The sequence below is a fragment of the Amphibalanus amphitrite genome, unplaced genomic scaffold (genome assembly GCF_019059575.1).
Source record: "Amphibalanus amphitrite isolate SeventyFive unplaced genomic scaffold, NRLGWU_Aamphi_draft 000846F_arrow, whole genome shotgun sequence".
Taxonomy (NCBI): Eukaryota; Metazoa; Arthropoda; class Thecostraca; order Balanomorpha; family Balanidae; genus Amphibalanus; species Amphibalanus amphitrite.
In genome coordinates, this window is record NW_024882340.1 from 77,307 (window position 1) to 101,085 (window position 23,779).

Genomic DNA, 23,779 nt, shown 5'->3' on the forward strand with positions numbered 1-23,779 from the left:
AAGAAGGTGCCCACAAAATACATATTCGTCCCTATAGCACAAGAGATGAAGGAGAGCTTAAAAAAGGCTCATGAATAGCTAAAGTCAAATAAATAAACCATTGCTAGCAGGCAACGATTTATCCACTCTCAGCTATAAGGTTATGTGCACGCAGTGCAATGACTGGCCACGGCCCACTGACCTCTCGTTTGATGGAGCTGATCTCGTCCATGTAGAACTCCTCGGCCTTTTTCAGGCGGGCGATCTCTGTCTCCTTGTCGCTGATCTGGTCCTGGAGACGCGTCTTCTCCAGCCGCCACGCCTCGCCCCCGGAGCGGTTCAGCTTCTCGTCCGCTTCCTTCATCTGATGGTAGTTACGGGTTCGAGAGAATGGTTGAATGGTTTGATATCGGGATGTTTCAACCATAATAATGAATAACTCATTTAATGCATGGTGGCTCAACCACGAGTGTTTTGCACGAATCGATGTTGGAATGGTTTATACAGGCTTATTCCAAATTATTTCATTTTAACCATGTTGAATTTGAATGGCTTGAAACAAGCGGTTTTCGATTCGAAAGCGTTTGATTTCTCTTGTCGTTGAAACAGCTCTGTGACTCTGGCTAGGTCAACCAATGCATTACACACAACTGAACAGTGGATTACGATAGGATAAGACTCTTGTATACTGTGATTGCACTGACTGGCTAGACGATAGATTATCCTCTGGACTGAGCACTTCAGTTCCAATGCAATATCAGACTAAGCAAACATTACACTACAGCTCAGACGACTGAAATCTCGGCACTTGCTACCGCGCTGGCAATAATCGGGCAACGTATGCAACTGCAGCTGACAACGTACAGTAACGCCACTCGGACATGATAACTTATGACAAAAGCATGCGAGAGGCGCCCATCAGCTTCCGGCAGTCAATGGGCACGAGGTAAGTACATACGAGCTCGGGCCACGAAAAGACGGCACTTGAACATGACTAAGGGTCTCTCGGACTGAGTTTGAGCATTGTCGAATAAATAAACAAATAAGCAGAGACAAACAAATTCATATAAATAATAGAGGTTTTCCACCGTTTTAAAAGGTCCACAGTTGAAATGTACGTTCAAAACATACTATTGGTAATTATCCAAATGTTTGTAGATCGTTTACCTTTTCTCCAAGGGTTCGCCTTTGATAAGTTTAAATATTATTGTCAAACGAGCATCGGTCGGTTACCTTTTCCTCCATGTCGAGCTTATCCTTGATCCACTGATCCTGTTTGGCGTTGTAGGTCTCTCGCAGCGTACGCAGCTCCCGCTGGGCTGTGTCATACTCGTGCTTCAGCGTGGTAAACTCCCTGTGTGAACAGAGTTCCCCACAATGTCACCTTTATTACATGAGTCGAGTACAATCAAAAACTAGGATCGTATGAAATCCCAGGATGCTTTTATACGAAATGATAAGCAAAACGCAATGAGTAATCTTCAGTAATTCTAGATCATTGATAAGCATTATACACATACCCTTCTATTTGCTCCTTTTCCATGACCATTTGTGCCTTGATGACGACATAGTCCTCTTCAAGGAGTTCGTATTTTCGTGTGAGATCCTCGTACTCCTGCATTTGATCAGCCAGGTTTGCCTCCAACTCTGCAGAAGTTATAAGAGTGAAGCACCAACATTAATCGCTACTACAGCTGATATAAATACTAATACAAACTGCAGCTTTTGTACCTTTCCAACGTGCATTATTTAGCAGACTAGGATATATGTATGAGGTTACACTTAATTCTTCAAAAAAGTGAAGTCAAAGAATTGGCAAATCATTAATCCTGCATTTCAGAATGACTAAAAATATGATGTGTAAAAGTACTCACTTTCAACTCGCTCTTTGGAGGAAGTCCCATCAGAGAGGGATGACTTCCGCTGAGTTTCCCACTCCTCCTTCTCCTTCTTGTACTGCTGTTCCAGTTTTCTTGCCTTCTCCTCGGCGGCATGCTGCTTCTTCTCGTGCTAAAAAGTGCAAAATACGTTCAGCGAATATCAGTCACACATACGTATACAACTAAACGCAAGAGTTAAGTAGGCAGCTCAACAAACGAAGAGGGAATTGCAAATGACTGGTGCACTATTTCTTACAACGGCCTTTCTTACAAAGCAATACCATTTACATCTGGGGAAGTTTCCCATACCTGAGTGATTTTTTCCTCGAATTCTTTCAGCTGCTTCTCCAATTTGGCCTTGTCTTTCTGCAGGGCGTCGATTTTGGCAATGGAAGCACCTCCAGCTGTAGAAGATACCTTGCCCTTGCTCTCCTCCTGAAAGCATTAGATTAGATATAATAAATTCATAGTCAATTCAAATGCAAATAATTGTACCACAATTTCCAGAACAAAAACGTTAACATATTAATCGTTTAAATCTAACAAAGTATCTATAGATGGAGGAACTGAAAATTAGATAGTGAGATTTTAGAACGTTGCAAAACTTTGATCAAGTCGGTGATAGCGGCGTTCGACTGACAGCTATCCAAAAGCGATACATTTATTGATTTATCTGTAGTTATAGCTTTGATCAAAACGAATAAATATGAATAATTTGATTTTGTTGCAAGGTAGGCCTATACCTAAACAGCGAAACATATCACAACTCGAGCAAAATTACCGAGCCATTTGAAATGTTCCTAAATCAAATTATTCGAAGCTCAGTAGTGTAACGACGGATCGCGCTCTTTTTAAGCTGCTGTTAGCTTTTTTGAAGTGTCTTTAAGCATCACTGATGTTTAATGCCTGCATCATTTTCTAATCAACTCATTCCTGTATGTAGTCTGTCCTCATCAGCCAACCTTTCTCCCACCGCCCACAGGTATCGCGTATGTGCCTACCAGCTCCTTGATGCGTTTCTGTTTCTCTGCGTTGGTCTTCTCGAGCTCGGTGACCCGTGCCTGGAGCCGGTCCACGGAGGTCTTGAGGTCCTCGCGCTCGGTCAGCCAGTGCGAGGAGAGGCTGCGCTGGTTGGTATCGAGCTGCTGGAGCCGCTCCTGAGCTTCAGCCAGCTGCAGGACGGCCAACCAGGGGACATCAGTGATCAACAGGTGCAGGCGCGCAGCGAAAACGACAGCGGAAAACCGACTGTGGCTTTTTATGTCGCTTTTATTTATTAGTATGCAAGTGCAAGTAGATACCTGAGAGTTGGTGAGTTCGAGTTTCTCTTGCAGCTCCTTTGCTTGTTTCTCCGCAGTCTTCAGCTTAGAGTCGCTTGATCGGAGTTTTGTTTCCGCGGCCGTCAGCTCCAAAACCTTATCAGCGAGCTGACCACAAGAAACGTCAGTGATCACACATTTTGGTATTATGGGGCAATAAACCTATTTACACGCCCCCTAAGCTATACAATATACATCCGTGCCTTCATCACAGTCACTGGCACATCATAAGCAAACTTTCATTACCAAAAGCAACGTACCTCTTTCTCAGTAGTGTCCTTGGCTTCCTCCCCCTTCTTGGCCCTCTGCAGCTGGCGTTCCTTGAGATCAAGCTGCTGTTTAAGCGACGAGAGCTGACTTTTCTCCTCCTCCAGCTCCTTTGACACCTTGTCTACCTGAGTTCTGAGCGCTTTCGTCTGGTCCGCTATCGCCTTTGACGAAGAGCCTACGGAGATGTACGGTTCAAAGGAGAGTATGTCAGGTTGGTAAAGAAGGCTTTTATTATTTCCGTCTTCGTCAGGTTGCATGAGGTGCTACACGAAGACAGCGCAGGCCAAAACTATTATCATATTTTTTTCATTAAGTTAAGTAAAAAAATATCATTTTTAATCGATTTTAGGCTAACGTATTCAGTCAGGGTGTCCTGCATGTAGGCATATATGCCTACATGCCTACATGCCTACTCAGCCATATATGGCTGAGTTATGTCGTAGGTATATGTATGGCTGAGATGCGTCTGGAGTTTTCTATGCCTAATACCTATTGAGAAAAAAACTTACTTGACTCGGTCTCCAGACGTTTCTTCTCCTTTTCTACTTTGGTCTTCTCCTTTTCAGCCTTTTGTTTTGCTTTTTCTGCTTCTAGTTTTTCCGATTCTGCCTCGTTTTTAGCAATTTCAAGGTCTTCCTTTTCCCTTTCAAGCTTTGTTACGTTCTTTTTATAATCATCAATGGAAGTAGTTAGCTCTTTTACCTTCTCTTCAAGTGCTAATACATCCTTCGATTTTCCAAAACTACTTGCAGCTTGACCATTATTGGAATTATTCTTCAGCTGAATAGCGCAAACAGCTGTAAAAGACGTGTCAACAAAACATTACTTTAGTAAAAACAACATTAAAGAACGACGCCCAGTCAAAACTCCAACTTAAGGTCACATTTTAATCAACATGAACGAGACTTCAAGCATCCGTTTGCCCACCAACTAGCATTGTGTGATTTACAAATAGTGAGCTTCTTCTGGGAGGTTTCAAAACAATTGACAAGTTGCAATGCAATTTTCATTCACATTCGAATTAAAACATCAATGGGGTTCACTTACACATGCGGAAATGGCCGTGCTACAGGCCATGTCGGCTTGTTTTACATCTCAGAAAATAGTATAGTACATACATACAGATACCAGACAACACAGGCCGGGTGGATATTTTACGAGATCAATGCTACGACGATGCTTAACCCTCGCCGCCCAGGGGGGGGGGGAGTTGATGCACCCCCCTAAGGTTTTTCGCGAATAACTCGCGTAAGAAGCGGCCGACCGCGACAAACTTTTAGTATCATCGCATTGATCAATTTCACACCTACTTTGAAAATTTCATGACCCTGACCCAAATGACCTTTGACCTGTGAACTCTTTTCCGAGACCATGTTTGGCCGGAATCGCGATTCGGCGTATGTCGGCTCGCATTAGCCGCGCGTTTGCAAGCTTTTCGTGGTTTCAAACGTTCAAACATGTGATTTGATGTTGCTCCCATGCATTAGGGTGGGTGTCAAGGTCACCTGAAGGTCAGGTCAGGTCATTGACCTTTGGTGACCTTGGTTCACTTTTTCGAGTTTTACATATTTGTAAGCTAGTCTTTGGAGCTGATTTCGAATTTAGCAACCATTTGAACATTTACGAAGTAGTTTTGATGCCTTCGTAACATGTTGGGAAGCTGTCAGAGGCGGTTGACACGTATTACGATACCCGTCACGACCCCTACCGGTTGACCTGACCTGACCTGACCAGACCTGGTCTAAACGCTTGACGACATCATCTGTGATGAACACTAACACGATATTCGTGATCAGCACCCCGGAAAACCTCTAAGCAGCCACACTTTACGACTTTCTAACAGGTCCCGATTTTTCCGATTTTCGGGTCATTGACCTGACCTGGAAGGTCACCCGATGACCTAGGACCTTAAAATTGAATATCATCGGCTTCCTCTCGTGACGGGCAACACACTCAGTTCATTCGCGAAGCTCTAGCTTGATCAGGGGCCAAACGCGAGGGGGGTAGTACCAACCAACCCCCCTCCCTCTTGTGCCGTCGAAGGACGCAAAATGGCCTGTGCCGGCGAGGGTTAACTCGCTCCCCGCTGGGGAGGGGGCAGAATCTGCCCCCTCCCGTTTTTTGCCAATAACTTCTATACGCGTTACACCAGCGACGTCAAACTTTGAGTACCTTATCATACATCAATTTAAGTCGTTTCCTGAAAATTTGAGCGAAATCAATCTGATTTTTTTTTAGAAAATTTCCGACGTTTTAGTGACGTCATGTTCGCCATTTTCGCCTAAAAAAACGGCAAAATTTCAAGCGCCGCTACCATCTTCATTTTTAAAGGAATCAAGACGTAACAAAAAACGTTATACGTGATTCTACTTTGTCTATCAAATGGCCTTCTGGGTTTGTTGAAAATTTTGGATTTGGACCCATTTTTAACTGACGTTTTTGGGAAAATAATTATAAAATCTAAAATTTTGAGTGTATCGAAAAAAGGAATATATGTCAGAAAAGTGGTCTAGGTGCAACTACATACCAATTTTTAGAAGAATCGGTTCAAAAATGTGGGAGTTATTCAAAATTTTATGTCACGACACACAATTATTTTGAAAAATGATTTTTTTGGAAATTCTAGAACTAGCCTACGGAAACAAAAATCGCACCATTCGATTCGCCGTGAAAAACTGCATCAGTTAGACACCTTTTTAGGCCTTAACAACCAATCTCAAAATTTGACCTCACTTGACCTGACCTTGACCTGACCTCGACCTAAAATTGATCCAGAGGTGGTCCATATCACTTATTGAGTGTGCCTATTGAATTTTATGAATAAAATGACCCAAAAAACCTGTGTGGCACATGCCATTTTCTATATTTTGTTTTTAGTGACCTGACCTGACCTGACCTGACCTTGACCTTGACCTTTGAATGATATTATATGCAAAGAATATTGTCTTGGTAGCCTAAGAACACGTTTTGGGCAATCAGTCTCAGTCCATTTTTCGGCAACTACGGTGCAAGGCCGATAGATACTGTAGAAACTTGCATTTTGTACCCTTGACCTGACCTTGACCTGACCTCTGACCTACTTAAGCAAAAACATGGGCTCTTAAGATCCGCCTTGTTGAGAGCTTTCGATTCCCGTTTTCCCCGTCTTTCTACGACCATCGGTTCGGAAGTTAGACAGGGGGGGGGGGGGCAGAATCTGCGCGAGCAGGTCGCGTATGGCTGAATTGAATAGCCCAGCGGGGCGCGGGTAGGAACCTCTTCACGGCCAATAATAACGCAATTTCGCAAATATATCAAAGTCAGATAATATTTTGCCGGGATATAATTATCATAAGTAAATCATTAATGACGAAAATGCTTCTGAATCCTCAAATCATGTATAGGTATCTTGGATTTTTCATAAGGGTTTTCTAAGACGCTAGGTTGATCGATGATCATTTGCTGGAACTCAATGGGTGAAGCATTTAACTGTTTTTAAAGCTAACGCGATATCATCCCACACGGGATCTTTCACGAATTGTCGACATCAGTCCGGAAATCGCACATGCCTATGACTTGCCGAAACACGCTCTCTCTCTCTCTCTCTCTATGTTGCTACCTGTCGCTTATTACCTTTCTTGAGATCAAGCTAGGAATTGGGAAAGCACAATGTGACATCTTTATATATAAACAAATGTGACACATATCTAACACTAAAATGCTCTATAACTCCAACTCACTGGAAGAAGTGTAAATCGCGCCGAATGACCAACAGAATAGCTATCTAACAAAAATGGATCCCTTCACTTTACTTTACTCATCCATCGCATAATTCTAACACATCATTGTATCATCCCTCCTCCCACATCCACTTACCTATTTCGTCCTCCAGCTCCTCTACCCACTTCTTCAACGTATTCTTTGGGGTCAAGTCCGTCACCTTTTTCGGAATACGCGTCTTCAAATTAGGAATGTCTTTCATCTTGCGCACCATATCACTCAACCGCTCTTTCTCACTCGACAGTTCACTGACTTTCTTTTTCGCCGCACTGAGTTCTCGCTCTTTACTCTTCATTTCACTCTGCAGGGCGTCCTTTTCTCGCCGCAGTCCCTCCACATCCACCTCACTGTTTCGCTCGGCGCGGCGGCCCTCTCGCGGCGACCGGCTCGGGCTCAGTCTGCTCTGGTCGCCGCCAGAGGCCGCCTCTTTCACAGCGCGCCGCAGCTCGCCGATAGTGGCCTCCTTCTCGGAGAGCCTGCGCTCGGCGCGGCTCAGACGCTCCTCCAGCTCGGCCTTCTCCATGGCCAGCTTCTCCGGGCCGGTGGCGGCCGGTCGCTTGGCCAGCCGGGCAGACAGCCGGCGGCTCTCGACGGCCGCGTCGGCAGCCTCGCGCTCCAGCTCCGAGTTCTTGGAGCGCAGCTGCTGGGCCTCCTGTTCGGCCAGCTGCAGCTGCCGTCGCAGATCGGACGTCTGCAGCTCATTGATGTCCAGCGATCTGCAGAGAAGATCGGGGTGAGGGGGCGTCAGCCGGATGCGGCACAAGCTATGGCAAAGGCAATCAGGGGGTGCTTTACAATCGGGTTACGAAAACTGGTCTCTGTAAGGCATTTCCGTCGTCATGAAAATAGGCAAACAATAGGCGAACATTGTTTATGTATTCATTGTTCGTATTGAGGACCGAGCTTACCTGCTGCGTGCGTAGATCACCTTACCACCCTTCTTGCTCCGCCCCATCTCGGCCTCGGTCTTCAGGGAATCGTTCTCCCTCTCCTTGTCTATCAGCTTCTTCCGCAGCTCGTTCATCTCCTCCTCCAAAACACTGAAGGAGCAAAAAAATATACATAAGAAATGACGGGAGCTGTGACGCTTTGAGATGATACATTCTGTGCCTAACTAATTTAACCACCGGCAATAGTTGATGGATGACAATCACTTCAATAGTCTTACCGAATTATAAATGTAAAATCTAAGGACATACTTTTTTTAATAGGACATACTTGATCTTCTGTTCATAGTAGGCGTTGGGGTCGCTGATGCTGATCTCGGGAATGGTGGCCTTGCTGCCGTGGCTCATGCGCTCCTGGAGCTCCTTGACCTGGCGCTGCAGCCGCTCGTTCTCACTCTCCACGTTGTCCACCTTCTTTCGAAGAGAGCTGGTCTCCTGGGTACAGACAGCGAGATTTATGGATTTGGCAGGTTCAACAGACCCGATGATATCCATTTCAAATCGGTACTGTTATGTCACTGTGAAAGACTCATATTTCGTAGTGAGCTGACAGCGACCTCATGAAACATGCAAAGAAACATGGGACATATGAATACTTCATGATGCTTTTTGAAGATATTTGAAGCCCCTATCTAGTTTTACTATTCGTTTATGTGACATACAATGTCATAGTTCGTGTTCTATAGTGTGACTTAAGTCACACGTATGTGCATAGGCATACAAATGTCATTAATTCGCATCTCAAGTTGATAATCGTACATCACAGGCTCCTTGACTGCCAGACTAACCACTCACTCTCTCATTGAGCTCGAGCTGTATCTTGAGCTCCTGCGGGGACAGCTCCTCGATGTCCTCCGAGATGCCCTCATCCCGGTCGTGCGAGACGGAGCTGGGGCCGTCCAGACTGCCGCCGCTGGCCGGTCGGCGGCCTGCCAACACCGCGCCGGCCATCACCGTCACTCATCAGCGTCAACAGTACACGTCAGCCAAGGTCGGACGTCATCCGTCCGGCCCGCCGGGGTCGGTCGGCGGCGCCCCGAGCGACAGCGCTAAATGTGGATAATGAGCGGGAAGGAGGTGAAGCTATGAACGGAGACATAGCTTCATATAATTACGCTGACATATGTTACACCTAATCGCATTGGGAACATCCAAAATGCACTTACATGCACAGGCAGGGTGTAAATGAAATCAAGGATATTTATTTCCAACACGGTTATGGCTTCAACAAGACGGATATCCAGGTCGAACTTTGAAGGTTGAATCATTGGCCAAAGCCACGGTGATCCACACTTATCTACCCTTTGAGCGTCACCTGAAAACAGTCCATTTCGCCCAGTTACTCATTACAGACTCACCCTTCTTGGCCATTTTCTTGAGCTGGATGGCCAGACTCTCGTTCTCCTCCTCCACCCTGACGAGCTTCTTACGGAGCTGCGCCGCCTCCTCCTCGGCGAACTTCATCTGCTCTTTGAGGTCAGCCTCGCGCTCCAGCGTGTCCTGCAGGTCCCGCAGCAGCTTGTTCTCGTCGCTAGCGGAAGACTGGAGCAGGGGGAAACATATGTCCGTCCATTAAACATTTCTTTGTAGCAATCAGTCGGGACTTCTGTGGTGTTTTATTGTCCCGTAAAGCATGATGCTTTATCAGCGCACTGGCAAATTCAGAAAGGCGGTCTTGGGCCCTGCTGGGGGCATACCCCAGAAAATCTCCAAAGTCCAAAGACTCATCGTATTTTGATTCCTTACGCACTGCTGTGCAGTTTAAAACAAACTTTTTTCCAATAAAATTTACTTTTCGTTGTTGTCTCGAAAAACCGCAAATTTTTGTCGATTTCGGGCGTTGCGGGGGGAGGGTATTTGCCCCAAATCCCCCCTTCCCTCCTGAATCCGTTAGTGAATCATTGCAAACATTTTTTTTGGGGGGGGGGGTAGCTGGCGTCGGACTATATGGACATAGCAATTGGACAAAATATGTACGGGCTGTTGAGTTTGCTGGTTTTCCACGTTGTTGAACTTCGAAATGGGTCATTTACTCATTTCTGTAGGTCTGACAGAATTTTTGGAATGCCGTTATCTACTTCTAACGACAGTTGAAACGTTGGAATCCTGCACGGAAAAGAAACGGGTAGGATTCACCTGTCAGCCAGCCTACTCTTTCACCTTGGACTTTTCCGTTCGGCCCCAAGACGGAGCACGCGGGCCGGGCGGGCTCCGACTGGCCCGTGCGATGGCAGTGGGCCAGCCGGCCACGGCGGGCACCGGCCCAAACTGCCGCCTCGGACAGCGCCGCCGGCCGCTCTCACAGCGCAGTGCAGTCATATGCCACAGCGTCAGGACAGCAGCACAGACATTTTTTAGCATTATTTTTGGACACCGAGGCCGGGCCTCTGTTGGCCGCCTCCTTTCCGGGAGAATGCAAGCTTAGTGTGAACGTAACCAGAGCAGTAGCCAGAAAGTAGGTACTTGTGGGCAAAGGATCTGTCACATTGGGATCAGTAACCTGTGGGAATGCATTTGCAAGATAAAGACTCACTGACCTGAAAAGCAAATTTTGACTATGGGATGTAAATGGGTGAAATCATTTGGTAAGGGATCGGTGAATTACCAACTTAGCTACACAGCCACACTAGACGGCCTAAAGACAGCAAAAACGCTCACCTGTCTTTTGATGGGTGGCCTAACGTCCAGAGAATTTGTCTTTTTTCGAAGCATTTCTACCTCTTCTCCCAGTTTCTTCGATACTTCTTGCGCCACCTTCAACTCATTTTCTAGCTTCTCGGAATTTCCAGCTCCCGAACTCTGCAAGTTCTTTAGCTGTTCTTCGAGTGCCGTCTTTTGTCCAATCAGCTCGTCATTGCTTCGCTCTGCTTTTCTTAGTTTAAATTGGATAATCCTGCAATTTTTGTTCGCTTGCTCCAGCTCCCGCTTGAGATCATGGTACTCTTCTGCTTGATCTTCCCGAAAGTTATCATGTATCTCTTCCATTTCCTCCTCCATGTCTTTCACCTGTCCCTTCAGCTCTTCGTTCTCTTCTTGGAGGTCCTCTACCAAACTCTCTGCCTTCGAAAGGCGCATCCGCAAGTCTGTCAGCGTCTTGTCCACCTCCGCTGGCAACGGGCGCAGTCCGAGCTCCCTGTTCAATTCAAGCACCTCCAGTTCCAGGCTCTTCTTGTCGTCAAGGAGATCTTCATTGGACGATGTCAGCTCGTGCATCTTCTGCTGCAGTTTCAGCACCTCCGACTGAGACTTCGACTTTTTCACGGCCGCCGTTTGTTTATCCATGAGTTCCTTCTTCTCCTTGTTGAGCCTGTCGACCTTCTTCTTGAACTTGTCAAGCTCCTTCTGCAGCGAGGACACCGTCTTCTCCAGCTGCTGGTTCTTCTCGTCGACGAGAGTCGTGTCGGTTGTGTCCGTGCCACCGGTGGCATCCGTCCATACCGAGGCCTCCGACGGCGCCATCGTGCTCATGTCGTCATCATCCTCCGGCTTCTTGGCGTTCTTCAGCTTGATGATGAAGGCGACGTCGGCGCTGACGCCGTTGCTGGGGTTGTCCGTCTTCACCTCTCGGACGGAGAGCTTCTTGCGCGGCGCGGCGGAGGCGGAGGACTGGGGAGCGGAGACGGCCACCGCCGGCGACTCGGTCACCCTCGGCGGCACCGGTGGCGCCTGCGACTGGGCTGTCAGCGCTGAAGCGAACGTGTCGTCGTCGTGACTGGTTACACTCATGAAATCTGAAACAAGGCAGACGCGCTTACTTAGATGTCATGCCTGACATAATGCTCAAATGACACAGATGAATAGTTTGCAAGAGTTTGTTTGATAGGCGTATGTAAAGGAAATTATGTATAATTAAACCTGACACCAGTCCAGATCAATTGATTCTCACGTTTCATGTCTCGCTGTGACATGACTTTAGCCCTCATTCAGTCAGCTAGCCAACATTCACACTCACCGTCATCCTTATCCTTGACGGTCTCCGTGTCGCTGTCGTCGTCAGTTCCGACAGTACGCAGGTCGTGGGCGGACCAGGAGGATGCCTTCAGGCCGCTGTACGCCCCCAGTCTCCTGGAGGTGGATAAGACACAGGCGGTCAGCTACGTGTGCTGACGATATCAGGGACACGGCGCCTTCAGGCGTGAACAGGGAACATACATAACAACAGTGTCAGGGAAACGTGAACGTACTAGGGTTGACTATTAAGTAATGGAAGTGCCTTAAGCAATTAAATGGGTTTGCACGTGCACACATTATTTAGGTGTCATTTCATGCGCCGATCTTTTTTCTATCCAATAGTGAAGACCACATGTCCCTAGCTACTTTTTGCTATAAGCCATCGTCGTTTTCCCAAGAGACCACCCGAACCTGTGGCGCACCACCAGGCAATGGCCAAAGCCGCGCGCCAGCGCCGAGTGCAAGGTCATTAGAGCTCAGTTTGTTGTATGTGATGTATCTAGTATATGATGTAAGTTTCTAGTATATGATGTAAGATATATTAATAATAACAATAGATTAATTATAGATTAATCTATAGATTAATAATAGATTAATAATAGATTAATTTGTCCAATTCAAATAATCAAACGTGAACGTGTCAGAGAAACGTGAGCAGAGAACGTGCAGCAGAACAGCATCTGAGACATCTGCCGCAGAGATCGAGCATAAACACATGTGAGCGTCGCTCACAAGACCAACGTGCTTCAAATTAAGTTCAATCACCACCCCGAGCCCACCGACACGATCATTCAGCTGCAACAATTTCACGGTGTTTCAAACAGACGCGCAGCAGGTGTTGGACGGCAACCGACCCAACAGGCCTGCAAGGTTTATGGGGTTATATGCGGATTATATGCTGGAAACGAAGGCTATGAAGAGGCTTTGTAAGAGGCATTTTGTAAGAGGCTATGAAACATCGGCCGCCTCTTCCGCCCACAGTCCCATACCTTTTTATGATCTTCGTCTTTAAAAGGCCACTAGAATGCAGAAGGTGAACCTTGGTCACACTGGAGATCGGTTGTTGCTTTATGTGACTCGAACTTCTATAGATCTAGATAAACAGACACGTAGATTCACTGCGGACCCTGTTGCTTTTTGTGATAGTTAATGTCGAGGGTGTGCACTTCTAAAAACTTTCGGTGGCAGTGGAGTAGAGCTAGCCTTTCGTTTCCAAGAAATTATTTCATCTCTAGCGCGCACAAGGTCGCGCTGCTGTCGTTTGGGCAGCCTGGCTCAGCGGGGTCCGTTGACGGCGCGATGCCCCGTGCCCGTTGCAGCGATGAGGGCTGGTGGAGCCCCGAGCCTGGCAGACGGCCAAACGGTGCCGGCCAAAGCCTCGCGGGCGACATCGCGCCAGTATTTTTAACCCTATAGCCGCTGACCCTGGCCCAGTCTGTGCCACCCTACTGCCCTAAACCCGTTCTGCTGCTGAAACTTCCACCTGTCTACAGCTCTAGGCCGGCACGAAGATCTTCGACTTCCTACATGGTGATCCATGTGCTTGTGCGAAGTCGCTTGGAGGATTTAAGATGAATCTGTTAAAAAATAGTAAAAGTAGCATTTCTGATTCCCCTGAAAACAGCCAACAATTAAACGTCCTAAGCGAGCCACTTCAAATCAAACTGCATCGTACCCAGCCAGCAATAGGAAGTGTCAGGCCATGAACATCGACAGGCTGATAAGACAGTCAGAAATACGTCACCATGACGTCAGTCACGTCAACGTGAAGGACCAAACCCAAAAAGGTGTTCACGAGTCACGACAATCGTTCGTTGGAAGAGAAGCGTCTCAAGGTGTTCACCATGAACAGTGGTTTTAGATGCAGATTTGCTGTCGGCAGGTACCTACTTACCTAAACTAAACTAAGAATAGATAGGTAAGATCAGAGAGAAACATTGCCCCTATGGCAATTCATTATCCATGGCATGCCATTAGCGTGCCTATAGGTTAGGAGAAAAAATAGCTGAAAACATTCATTTGCAATTACCCAGCCTATAGGTAGGTACCGGGTACGTACTGCAAGCGTGTTGAGTTTTCAATAACATTGAAACGTTGTTAGCCATCTATCCTTGTGTGGTACTCTACTCGGATACTAAGCAGTCAGTCTTGAGTCAGCGTGTGGCGCCTCATAATTAATACTGAATGAGATCCTTGTATTCAGCTGTTCCCATCCACCCCCGCACTCCGGGTAGCTCCGACATCAATAAATTGAGCTCCAATGCCGCGGGTCGGTCAGCTGGTATCAGTTCTGTGCCAAGTGGCCGGTGGCCAGATGGAGCAGAAACTTCAGCTCGTCTGTCCTCCTGCCTCAGACCAGGTAGAGAGGGTGGTGGGGGACGAGGGCACCGGCATGGTGTACCTAATGCATGGTGGTAATTACGCCTTCCTCTCACCGCTTTCCCATTTTGCGCTTCAGCAAACTTTCCTTGAAGTTCAAGGGTTAGGTATCTATAAGCAAACCCACACATTACTGATTACCTATTGGCAAACCTTGACAGAGTGACGATTGAAGCACCTCATGGGAAACGTTATTAGCAAACCATGGCTCTTTGACACCATACACCAATAAATTAATTCAGAAAAGGAATAAAAGAAGCCCTTACGCGTCAGGGATAAAAGAAGAACTGAAACTGATGGAAACTCATGTTCTCTATAATATCAGCATACATAGTTGTGCGCCATGCATATTTATAAACGCACCAGCTGTAGGCTCACCTGGATAGAGGACTGGCTGCTGACTTGGTGGTGTAGTTTTTCGCCGCCTCTTCTGCCAGCAGGGACCGGGACGCTGCCGCTGCCGTCTCGGTCTTCGAGGCCGCCTCATCCCTGCACAGAGGGCACGCGTCACAACAAGCACCAAACAAACTTCGCAACCCAATGAACTGCGACCAGCACTGAACAAGAAGTTCAGTGTCATCAATCATCAATCAATCAATCATCTAACGAGGGTTGGATTTTCAAAACTGCGCTTGCCGATTTGTGAAACTAGGTTTTCCAAATGCGATGGAGACAGCCCCCAGCCCCACCCAGCTGTTCCATTAATTGGAAGTGAAGGACCATCTAATTCGTGGCGGTGGTGATAATGGAAGGAGTAGGGTGCCAAGGGCGGCCCTCGTCACACCAAAATGGCGCCAGGCCAGAGCTAGCCGCTGGCAGAGAACGCTGGTAAAACTGTCTCGGCCTTCCGACCTCATCTGTTCCACGTCAGCGTCCGGGTAGAAAATTCAGCAACGAATATACCGAGCAGAGTATTGTAGGCTCAGAGGCGGATCCAGCTCAGAGTTTTTTTTTTTGGGGGGGGGGCAAACCATAACAATTTATCGATTCTTTCCTTAAAATCATGCCGTTTGGGGGGGGGGGGCAAATGCCCATTTTGCCCCCCCCCCTGGATCCGCCACTGTGTAGGCTTATTCATGTAAGAATGATGCTAAAACACTCAAAGGCACGATCAACGGTGTTCCTAAATGTTTCATCAATGGAGACAGGCTGAAGGTTTTTGATCAATTGATTCTCATTTCTCAAACGAATGCCACTATTACTGAACAGAAGGACAACGGCAAACCCCGCAGGTCCATGTTTATTGAACCAGCTTCACCGTAGTCACCTCGTGAAGAGATGCATCCATCCGATCACTGCTGCCTGTGGTATAGCCCTGTCCCTCACCCGCCGGAGTAGGTGACACGCAGCCCCCCCCCCAGCCCGCCGGGAGGGGGGGGGGGTAACACGTCACCGCTTCGTCACAGGTGTTCACAGTGCGTCACCGAGTCACCGGCTTTCACCGAGTCACTAGTACAGGCGAGGCGGACGTACAATGGCGCTCCAATCACCGCCAATTACAAACACGCGCAAAAGCCGGACCGGAGGCAGGGCACGGCAAGTGTGGGCTGGGCGCAGCTGGTGAACGCATATGTGGATGGGGTCTGCTCAGACCCATTGAGCCGCCGGCTACAACATTGTCTCAGGAAAGATGCGTCTAAGGTGACACTAGCCGTGTTCACGACGGTCTATCCGGCTAATGCACCTGATTTGACCAAATCTGCACCTAATTTCTTTTACAGCAAATATCTTCATTTTATGAATTTATTTCAGTGTTTTAATCGATGATGCTCTCTGATAATATGACAAAGGAGGCATATAAGCAATTAGTGCAACCCTCGCTGATTGCTGCTAAGAGACACACTGAACCTGATTTGACCAAATCTGCACCTAATCTGTACCAGATGTGCACCAAATGTGTACCAGATGGCCGTCGTGAAAACGGCTACTAGCCGTTTTAACGACGAGTTATCGGGCGAATGCACTTAACTTGACCAAATCTGCACCATATTTCTTTTACAATAAACACCTTCATATCATGAGTTCATTTCAGTGTTTTAATCGAAAATAACGTCTGATAGGCAATTTGAAAAAGGAGGTATATGTATAGGCAACTGTGCAAACCAAGCTGATAACTTCTAAGAAACACAATGAACGTAGGTATTGTGACCAAATCTGCAACAAACGTGCACCAAATGTGCATTAAATGTGTATCATATAGCCGTCCTGAAAACGACTGAAGACATGCATAGGGATGAAGGCCTCTGAGAGGTGCTCACTGCACACTGATCAGGTGGTAATTTGACACCATGGGCGATAGTGGACGTTGCAGCATAAAGTTCCTTAGCGCATGCATGTTACGACGTTTACTGCACTTTTAGTTAAGTTGAATTCGCGGATTTGTCGTCTTGAGATATGCTGATCTAAGGAAATTTTAAAACCCTACAAAATTGCATATCCTCCCGCTTGTTCCGGCATTTATGCAGGCAAATAGCTGTCTCTCAGTGCCACATCAAAACAGTCTACATCTAGTCAAGATTCCGCAAATATTTATGCCAGATTTGGGACACCTCCGATCGACTTGAAGCTTGCCCAAGGCAGATCCACTGATGTTCTGAGCCATCGCCATCAGTTCACATTCCTTTTCCGTGAGTGTCGTGGCACGGTGTATCTATGCTTTGCAAACTATAGTTATTACAATATTTTGTACAGCCTTACCTGTCAGCATGATCGATGGGCCGCTCGACGACTTAAATCACTCGCATCCCTACATACTTTTGTGATAATTATCATTCGCTAAGCTACATGCGTTTGTGATGGCTATAGCTCGCTACACTGCCTACGCTCGATGACTACCTATCTCTCGCTACACTACATACGTTTGTGATGACTATCGCAAATCACACTGCCTACACTCGATATCTATCATGCCTGCTGATTAGGCATGACTAATGCTAAAAACGCTATATCTATATACAGTGGTGGAACACAACACTCAAGCAGCCCCTGTTCAAGACGTACTTAATTATGCTTCTGCTCACGACAGTTATGCACTATCATAATTGCTATGAATAATCTATTACGCAATTCAATTTGCAGCGCTAAAATACCTTCTGGCAAAGAAGTTTTTCAACCTCGTCTCATAGTCAGCAAAATCTGACAATGGACCTGAGCCAAGAACTCTGAAAACAAAGCCGTTGAATATCTGTGACATCTTTCATACGCAATCACCCGTAAATTAAAAATGATTTGACGTCAACTGACGTTCTTTATGTGCTAGCATGTTATGGGGCAAGAACACAATGAAGCATCAATGAAAATAAAGTGCAAAGATAGGAAATGAAACGTACAATCTCAACGTAGTTAATCACAATGATAACTAAGGAATACAAATTTAAAGAAATAAACACGACAAACTAGAGATAACAAGGATTTTGTAAAATGCCATAAAACTTCAGTCAAACACGTATCATTGCAATAATACTGTTACTTAAAAAAAAACGAAGCTTTCGACGAAATCATTGTTTGACAAACAAAACAAGATAAAGCGTACGAGCAAACATAAAATAATTTTATGACAAATCATGGCGTCATCCAGCCCGGGTTAGCGGTGCAGCTAAGTGTGCAGACTTACTTGGCTGTGTTTAGGGACGGAGAAGAGCCGGTGGTTCGGTCCTTTCGAAGGCCACTGGTCGAACTGTCCGGTCTCTTCTGCTTGTGCTCGCTGTACTCCCTGGAAAATAACGAAAAGGACAGCGTGTAAAACGGCGTGCAGTGCATAGACTGCAGCATTGAGTGCTGAGTGACTACAATAAAATGAATGTTCCACTGAGCAATGAACGTTTTATTATCGTGTATTCCGCGTTATTGTATTGCAACATCTGCATGGTATTCTACAATACGAGGCGCACAAATTCGTACAAACTGTCTGACACGGAAACATAGCGGCACTTTTTACTGATCATTCGCGTCAGTCTCGTCAGAGAAGAACAAAAAATAAACACTGTCTGAGTCTGAATAAACAAGTGGGAGCCTCCCGCAGCTTTCGCATTTGGCAAAGGAGTAACTATTTCTAACGGTTGTATAAATCGAACGTCGTTAGCAGCACGACGTCTGAACAGAGGGTGTATACGTGCTGCTGTTAGTGTGAAACCATGTCTGCAGAAACCTTTTAACGAAACAGAACAAAGCGAGTAAACAACAGTTTCATAATAATATAAACTTGCCATGAACCATTTGTCGAAAGCGTGTCTCTCACTTCAAGTTGGTAATAAATCATCTCTGCAACTATCAACAACTATGAATCCGGAGGGGATCTCCGTCTTTTAGCGTGCTATTAACCACCTGAGATCCAACTGCGCCCTCTGTGACTACATCCAGCCAATTTTCAAACCGAAAATCCATCGGAAGAAAAACTTCAGATTTCAACTGCAAGATCTACATACGCTGGCAGTTCGGTCGATAGACTGAAGCGCCTTCAATAAAAAATAAAAGCTGTGACCCATTTGGACTCACCTCCCCCTCCATCCCCTCCCCCGCGGGCAGTTATTCCATTCTCACCTGTAGCAGCGCTTGCAGCGGGTTGGCCAGCGGACCTGCGGGTAGAACCCCAGAGGGCACAGCGGGTCATTGGTCTTCAGCATGACGTCAGCAGCGACAGCTGGCTAGCGGCATGACGTCATACGGCCGCCATTCACCGACCTGTCGGGAAAGAGAAAAGAAGTGAGAAAGGTAGGTAATGGGAAGTGAAAAAATAGACGATAATTTGTTTACATTTACATTGATTGACCTTCCAGGTCAGGTCAAGACCCAAAAGTCGGAAAAATCGGGACCTGTTAGAAAGTCGTAAAGTGTGGCTGCCATGGGGTTTTTAGGGTGCTGATCACGAATATCGTGTTAGTTTTGATCACAGATGATGTCTTTAAGCCTTTAGACCAGGTCGGGTCAGGTCAGGTCAGGTCAACCGCTAGGGGTCATGACGGGTATTCGTAATACGTGTCAACCGCCTCTGACAGCTTCGTAACATGTTACGAAGCCACCAAAACTACTTCGTAAATGTTCAAATGGTTTCTACATTCGAATTCAGCTCCAAAAACTACCGTAAACCGGGGTGAGTTGATATGGATTTTGAGGTTATTCTAGATTTCGTTAAAAGCCACATTCATTTACGGAATTCTTTTTGTGCCAGTTTCATGGCACATGCCTTGGGGAGGCAATCAGCAAAAATGAATAAAAAATGTATATATTAAGCCCCTTTTTTAAAACGCCAAAGTTCATATCAACTCACCACCCCACAGGGGGTGAGTTGATATGATTTTGGATTTTTCAAAATTTCTCGGCTAAAGAAGCTCAGAGGTGAGTTGATAAAATGCCAGTGTTTAAAAAAAGGATGAGAGAACACATCCTGAAAGAAACCATTAGAAAAATGCTAGTAGTTTGGCAGCAGACCTCACATTCATGAAAACGCAATCATGTCCAACACAGCGCGATCAAAATGGCTTGATTTTAGCAGCATCATTTTTTCGCTTTATGATACTTAGTTTTACTTAGAACATTCTGAACTTGGCTAGTCACGTGTCCTCAAGCCAACGGTATCAAAACTGGCAATATATTTTGGAATTACAAGTGTATTTTCTTGTAATTAAAACACATTGTCAGTTGCGGGTCAAGGTTGATATGCCTCTGACAGAAATAATGGATTGAAATGAAAGAATACATATACTTCTGAGCTTTTGTTGACTGGTAGTCAACAAAATATTAATGAAGTGAAGTGAAGCGAATCTAATTCGGACTGTATTCTAAGCGACATAAAACAGAATTCGGCATCAAAAGCCAAAATTAACCCTCGCACTTATAGGCGGGCGAACGGACCACCTCGGCTTTTCGCACATAACTCGCGCAAAAAGCGGCCGATCACGACGAAACTTTCAGTACCTCTCGAGTTTATCAATTTTACACATGTTCTAAAGATTTCATGACTCTGACTCAAATGGTTTTTGACTTGTGACCTGATTCTCGAGACCATGCTTGGCCGGAATCGCGATTTGGCGTAGTCGGCTCACATTATCCGCGCATTTCCAGTCTTTTTGTGATTGTAACGTCCAAACATGTAAATGATGTTGGTCCCACGCAGCATTTTGGGTGTCAACTGTCAAGGTCACCTGAAGGTCAGGTCAGGTCATTGACCTTTGGTGACCTCGGTTCACTTTTTGGAGTTTTACATGTTTCTAGGGTAGTTTTTTCGGGCCGATTTCGAATTTAACATGCATTTGATCATTTATGAAGTAGTTTTAGTGCCTTCGTAACATGTTACGACACCGTCAGTGGTAGCTGACACTTGACACTCCCTATGGATAGCCGGCAGGACACCTACTGGTTGACCTGACCTGGCCTGACCTGGCCTAAATGTACGAAGACATCTGTGAGCAAAACTAACATGACATTCGCGATCAGCAACAGCCAAAAAATAATAAACTCGCTTTACAAACTTCAAATAACCCCCTATTTTCCCGACTTCTGGGTAATTGACCTGGCCTGGAAGGTTAACCAATGACCAAGTTGGTTATCATCGGCTTCCTCGCGTCTCGGGCAACACGCTCATTTTTTCCGCGAAGCTCTAGCTCCACCAGGGGCCAAACGACGATGGGATTCCAACGGACCCCCCCCCCCCCCCCCCATACGTTAAACGCTGGCAAAACACGAATACGGGCGAGGGCTAAACACCGGTCAATTTCTTTATATTGTTTGTTCCATTTCATTTTGCCTCTCATTCTCGGTTGGCAACTGCCAAGCAGGAAAACTAATCAGTTTCACGAGATCAGAATTCCCGCGCTGTTAGCCATACAGAAATGACAGCTCTGTCATTTTCGAAACTACGAATAAATATAACAGTTTTTTTAATCTGTATGTAATATAGGTGTTCTATAGTGTTCCTTTGTAGCTTGTAGGGAGCCATCTTGAGACTTGACAGGGAGCTGTGCTGTGCCTTTTGCATGTTAGGTATGTCCACAGAAAAAAAACTTTGGGGTTACTGATGCTAGTTGTCGGACCTTCGTCCCCGTCTTGAGTTGAGATTCAGTTTCATAACGTTTCGGCCAGTTACTCTCCGGCCGTCGTCACTCGTCAGGTGTTCTTTGACCCTCAAGGACCTGGATGTTGGTGGCGTTGCGCCGTACGCGTCAAACAGTTCGAAAGCTCCTGTAGTCAGCGGGAATCGAACTCGGGTTTCCCCGGTGATGGTCCACGGTTGTAACCACTCCACTATCGAGGCAGGCTTGACTACGGCCGGAGAAGCTACTGGCTGAAACGTTGTGAAACTAACATCTCAACTCAAGACGGGGACGAAAGTCCGACAACTAACATCAGTGATACTAACAGGCCTCGTCTCAAGCATTCAGAAAAAAACTAAAGCTTTTGGGGTTGATGGAATGATGTGGGGAAAGAAAAGGAGAAGAGTTGGTCTAATTGACTTTGTCTTACCTGCAGACCCATATTTCATGCTAATTTGCATGCCTACCAGCCTGGTATCAGCTTTTATCATGCATATCAACTCACCACCTGATGGCATATCAACTCACCACCTGTCACTTTTCTTAAAATTATAAAAAAGCGTTGTTATAGGTGAAACCCAAAACTACCTGGGATCAACAGTAAATTGATGGTAGTTTCTTTCCCAGTGCATGTTGTTTCATGAATATCCACCGTCTTTGCTGTAGGGTGGGGACTTTTCCTTAGTTTCAAAATCAGAAGAAAAAAGGACTTTGAAAAAAGTAATGTGTTAAGAAGGCACTGCACCACATGCATGCCTTTCTCAGCTATATGCATCACTTATTGGTTGCTTCACTTCACAGAAAAATAAAACTAAAAATTGGTTTACAAATGGATGAGCAGCACACATTTTAACATTTTTCGAGCAATTTATATCAACTCACCACCCCATATCAACTCACCCCGGTTTACGGTACCTTAAAAACACGTAAAACTCGAAAAAGTAAACCGAGGTCACCAAAGGCCAATGACCTGACCTGACCTTCAGGTGACCTTGATATTCACCCTAATACATTGGAGCAGCATCAAATCATATGTTTTAACGTTTGAAACCACGAAAAGCTTGCGAACGCGCGGCTAACGCGAGCCGACATACGCCGAATCGCGATTCCGGCCAAACATGGCCTCGAGAAGTACGCCACAGGTTAAAGGTCACTTGGGTCAAGGTCATGAAATTTCAAGAGTAGGTGTAAAATTGGTCAACTCGAGGGTACCGAAAGTTTCGTCGCGATCGACCGCTTTTTGCGCGAGTTATTCGCGAAAAACCATGGAGGGGTCCATCCGACCTCCCCCCCCTACACATGCGAGGGTTAAAGGGACCATCCCACCTTAACATTAGTTTTGAGTTGAGATAGCCAAGTTTGCGGCCAGGCTCAGAAACCACCATTTATCCTGGTCGCAACCCCCGCAGCTTTATGGTGTTCAAGAAATTTCTTCCCTTTACTTGCAGGGTGGGACCAGCTTAGTCCCTATCTCTTAACCATTAGCGGTTTTTTGATGACGTCAGCAGTCATTTCAACGCCCGCCATTCCTTGAACCCGAGTTTTGCTGACCTTGAGCTCCCTTTTTTATCAACGTGAAATCCGTCGTCGGCGCTGAGAAAGCCTATTGCTTTTCATTTTAATTTGAATATTAGAAGATACTGGAACTTGGACTGATATTATACCAAGGCCGAAGATGATCAAGCTGCCTGCTATATTAGGGTGACCGGTTTTGCAAAAAGTTTCGAAAAGTTTTGCTCCCCAGGTCTAATCTAACGTATTTGGGGGTGCTGATCACGAATCCGGCGGAAAAATATAAAATTCGAAATTTTTTTGACCGCCCCGGCTCGTTGATTATTTCCGGTTTTCTCAATTTTTGCATGTTTTTGAATAATATGATGAATGTAATGAAAAAATATTAAAAATGTATCGCTAAATGCATGTACCAGTCGATTCGGCATACAGCGGCGTCGAAATCGGCACGCCGCCTGCTTCACCGGCCTCGCAGGAAAGCATAAGGCTCGGAAGGTTTGCGTTAGTTATCCGATTCTCTCCATAGATGGCGCTGGCGTAGCCACCCGCCGGCCGGTCGTTGCCGTGCCGTTCACAGCCCCGGCGGTCACTTGCGACCGTCGTGGTCGTTATGCTACGTCTATCAAAGCACGACAGAAATGTTCACTTCATTTTTATGTTACTTCAGACATATTTTAGACCTAATGTTGAATTGGATAAATGACTATCGTGAATTGGCGAAATGGTGGAGTGCGCTCGGGAGCCATTTACAATAG

The 23,779-nt window shown here is 46.1% G+C and overlaps 1 protein-coding gene across 8 annotated transcripts in view; it reads right to left on the reverse strand.

Annotated features, from left to right (window-relative positions):
- The window catches only part of LOC122367046 (golgin subfamily A member 4-like), a 71,255-nt gene that overhangs the window by 28,679 nt on the left and 18,797 nt on the right, over positions 1-23,779 (reverse strand). For 7 of the 8 annotated variants that reach the window (XR_006253986.1, XM_043339818.1, XM_043339824.1 and 4 more), the window contains exons 2-21: positions 19,024-19,164; positions 18,098-18,196; positions 17,574-17,645; positions 14,863-14,973; positions 12,107-12,219; positions 10,813-11,885; positions 9,513-9,696; positions 8,950-9,083; positions 8,426-8,589; positions 8,116-8,247; positions 7,304-7,923; positions 3,958-4,245; positions 3,439-3,623; positions 3,161-3,286; positions 2,861-3,031; positions 2,169-2,294; positions 1,854-1,989; positions 1,500-1,626; positions 1,213-1,333; positions 182-343 (exon numbers count right to left, since the gene is read on the reverse strand). Coding sequence is in view for 7 of the 8 variants with exons in the window: in XM_043339818.1 (XP_043195753.1) it covers positions 182-343; positions 1,213-1,333; positions 1,500-1,626; positions 1,854-1,989; positions 2,169-2,294; positions 2,861-3,031; positions 3,161-3,286; positions 3,439-3,623; positions 3,958-4,245; positions 7,304-7,923; positions 8,116-8,247; positions 8,426-8,589; positions 8,950-9,083; positions 9,513-9,696; positions 10,813-11,885; positions 12,107-12,219; positions 14,863-14,973; positions 17,574-17,645; positions 18,098-18,196; positions 19,024-19,106 (4,227 nt within the window). In the remaining variant the exon portion in view is untranslated. The remainder of the gene's footprint in view (positions 1-181; positions 344-1,212; positions 1,334-1,499; positions 1,627-1,853; positions 1,990-2,168; positions 2,295-2,860; positions 3,032-3,160; positions 3,287-3,438; positions 3,624-3,957; positions 4,246-7,303; positions 7,924-8,115; positions 8,248-8,425; positions 8,590-8,949; positions 9,084-9,512; positions 9,697-10,812; positions 11,886-12,106; positions 12,220-14,862; positions 14,974-17,573; positions 17,646-18,097; positions 18,197-19,023; positions 19,165-23,779) is intronic. The other variant, XM_043339820.1, reaches the window with a different exon arrangement.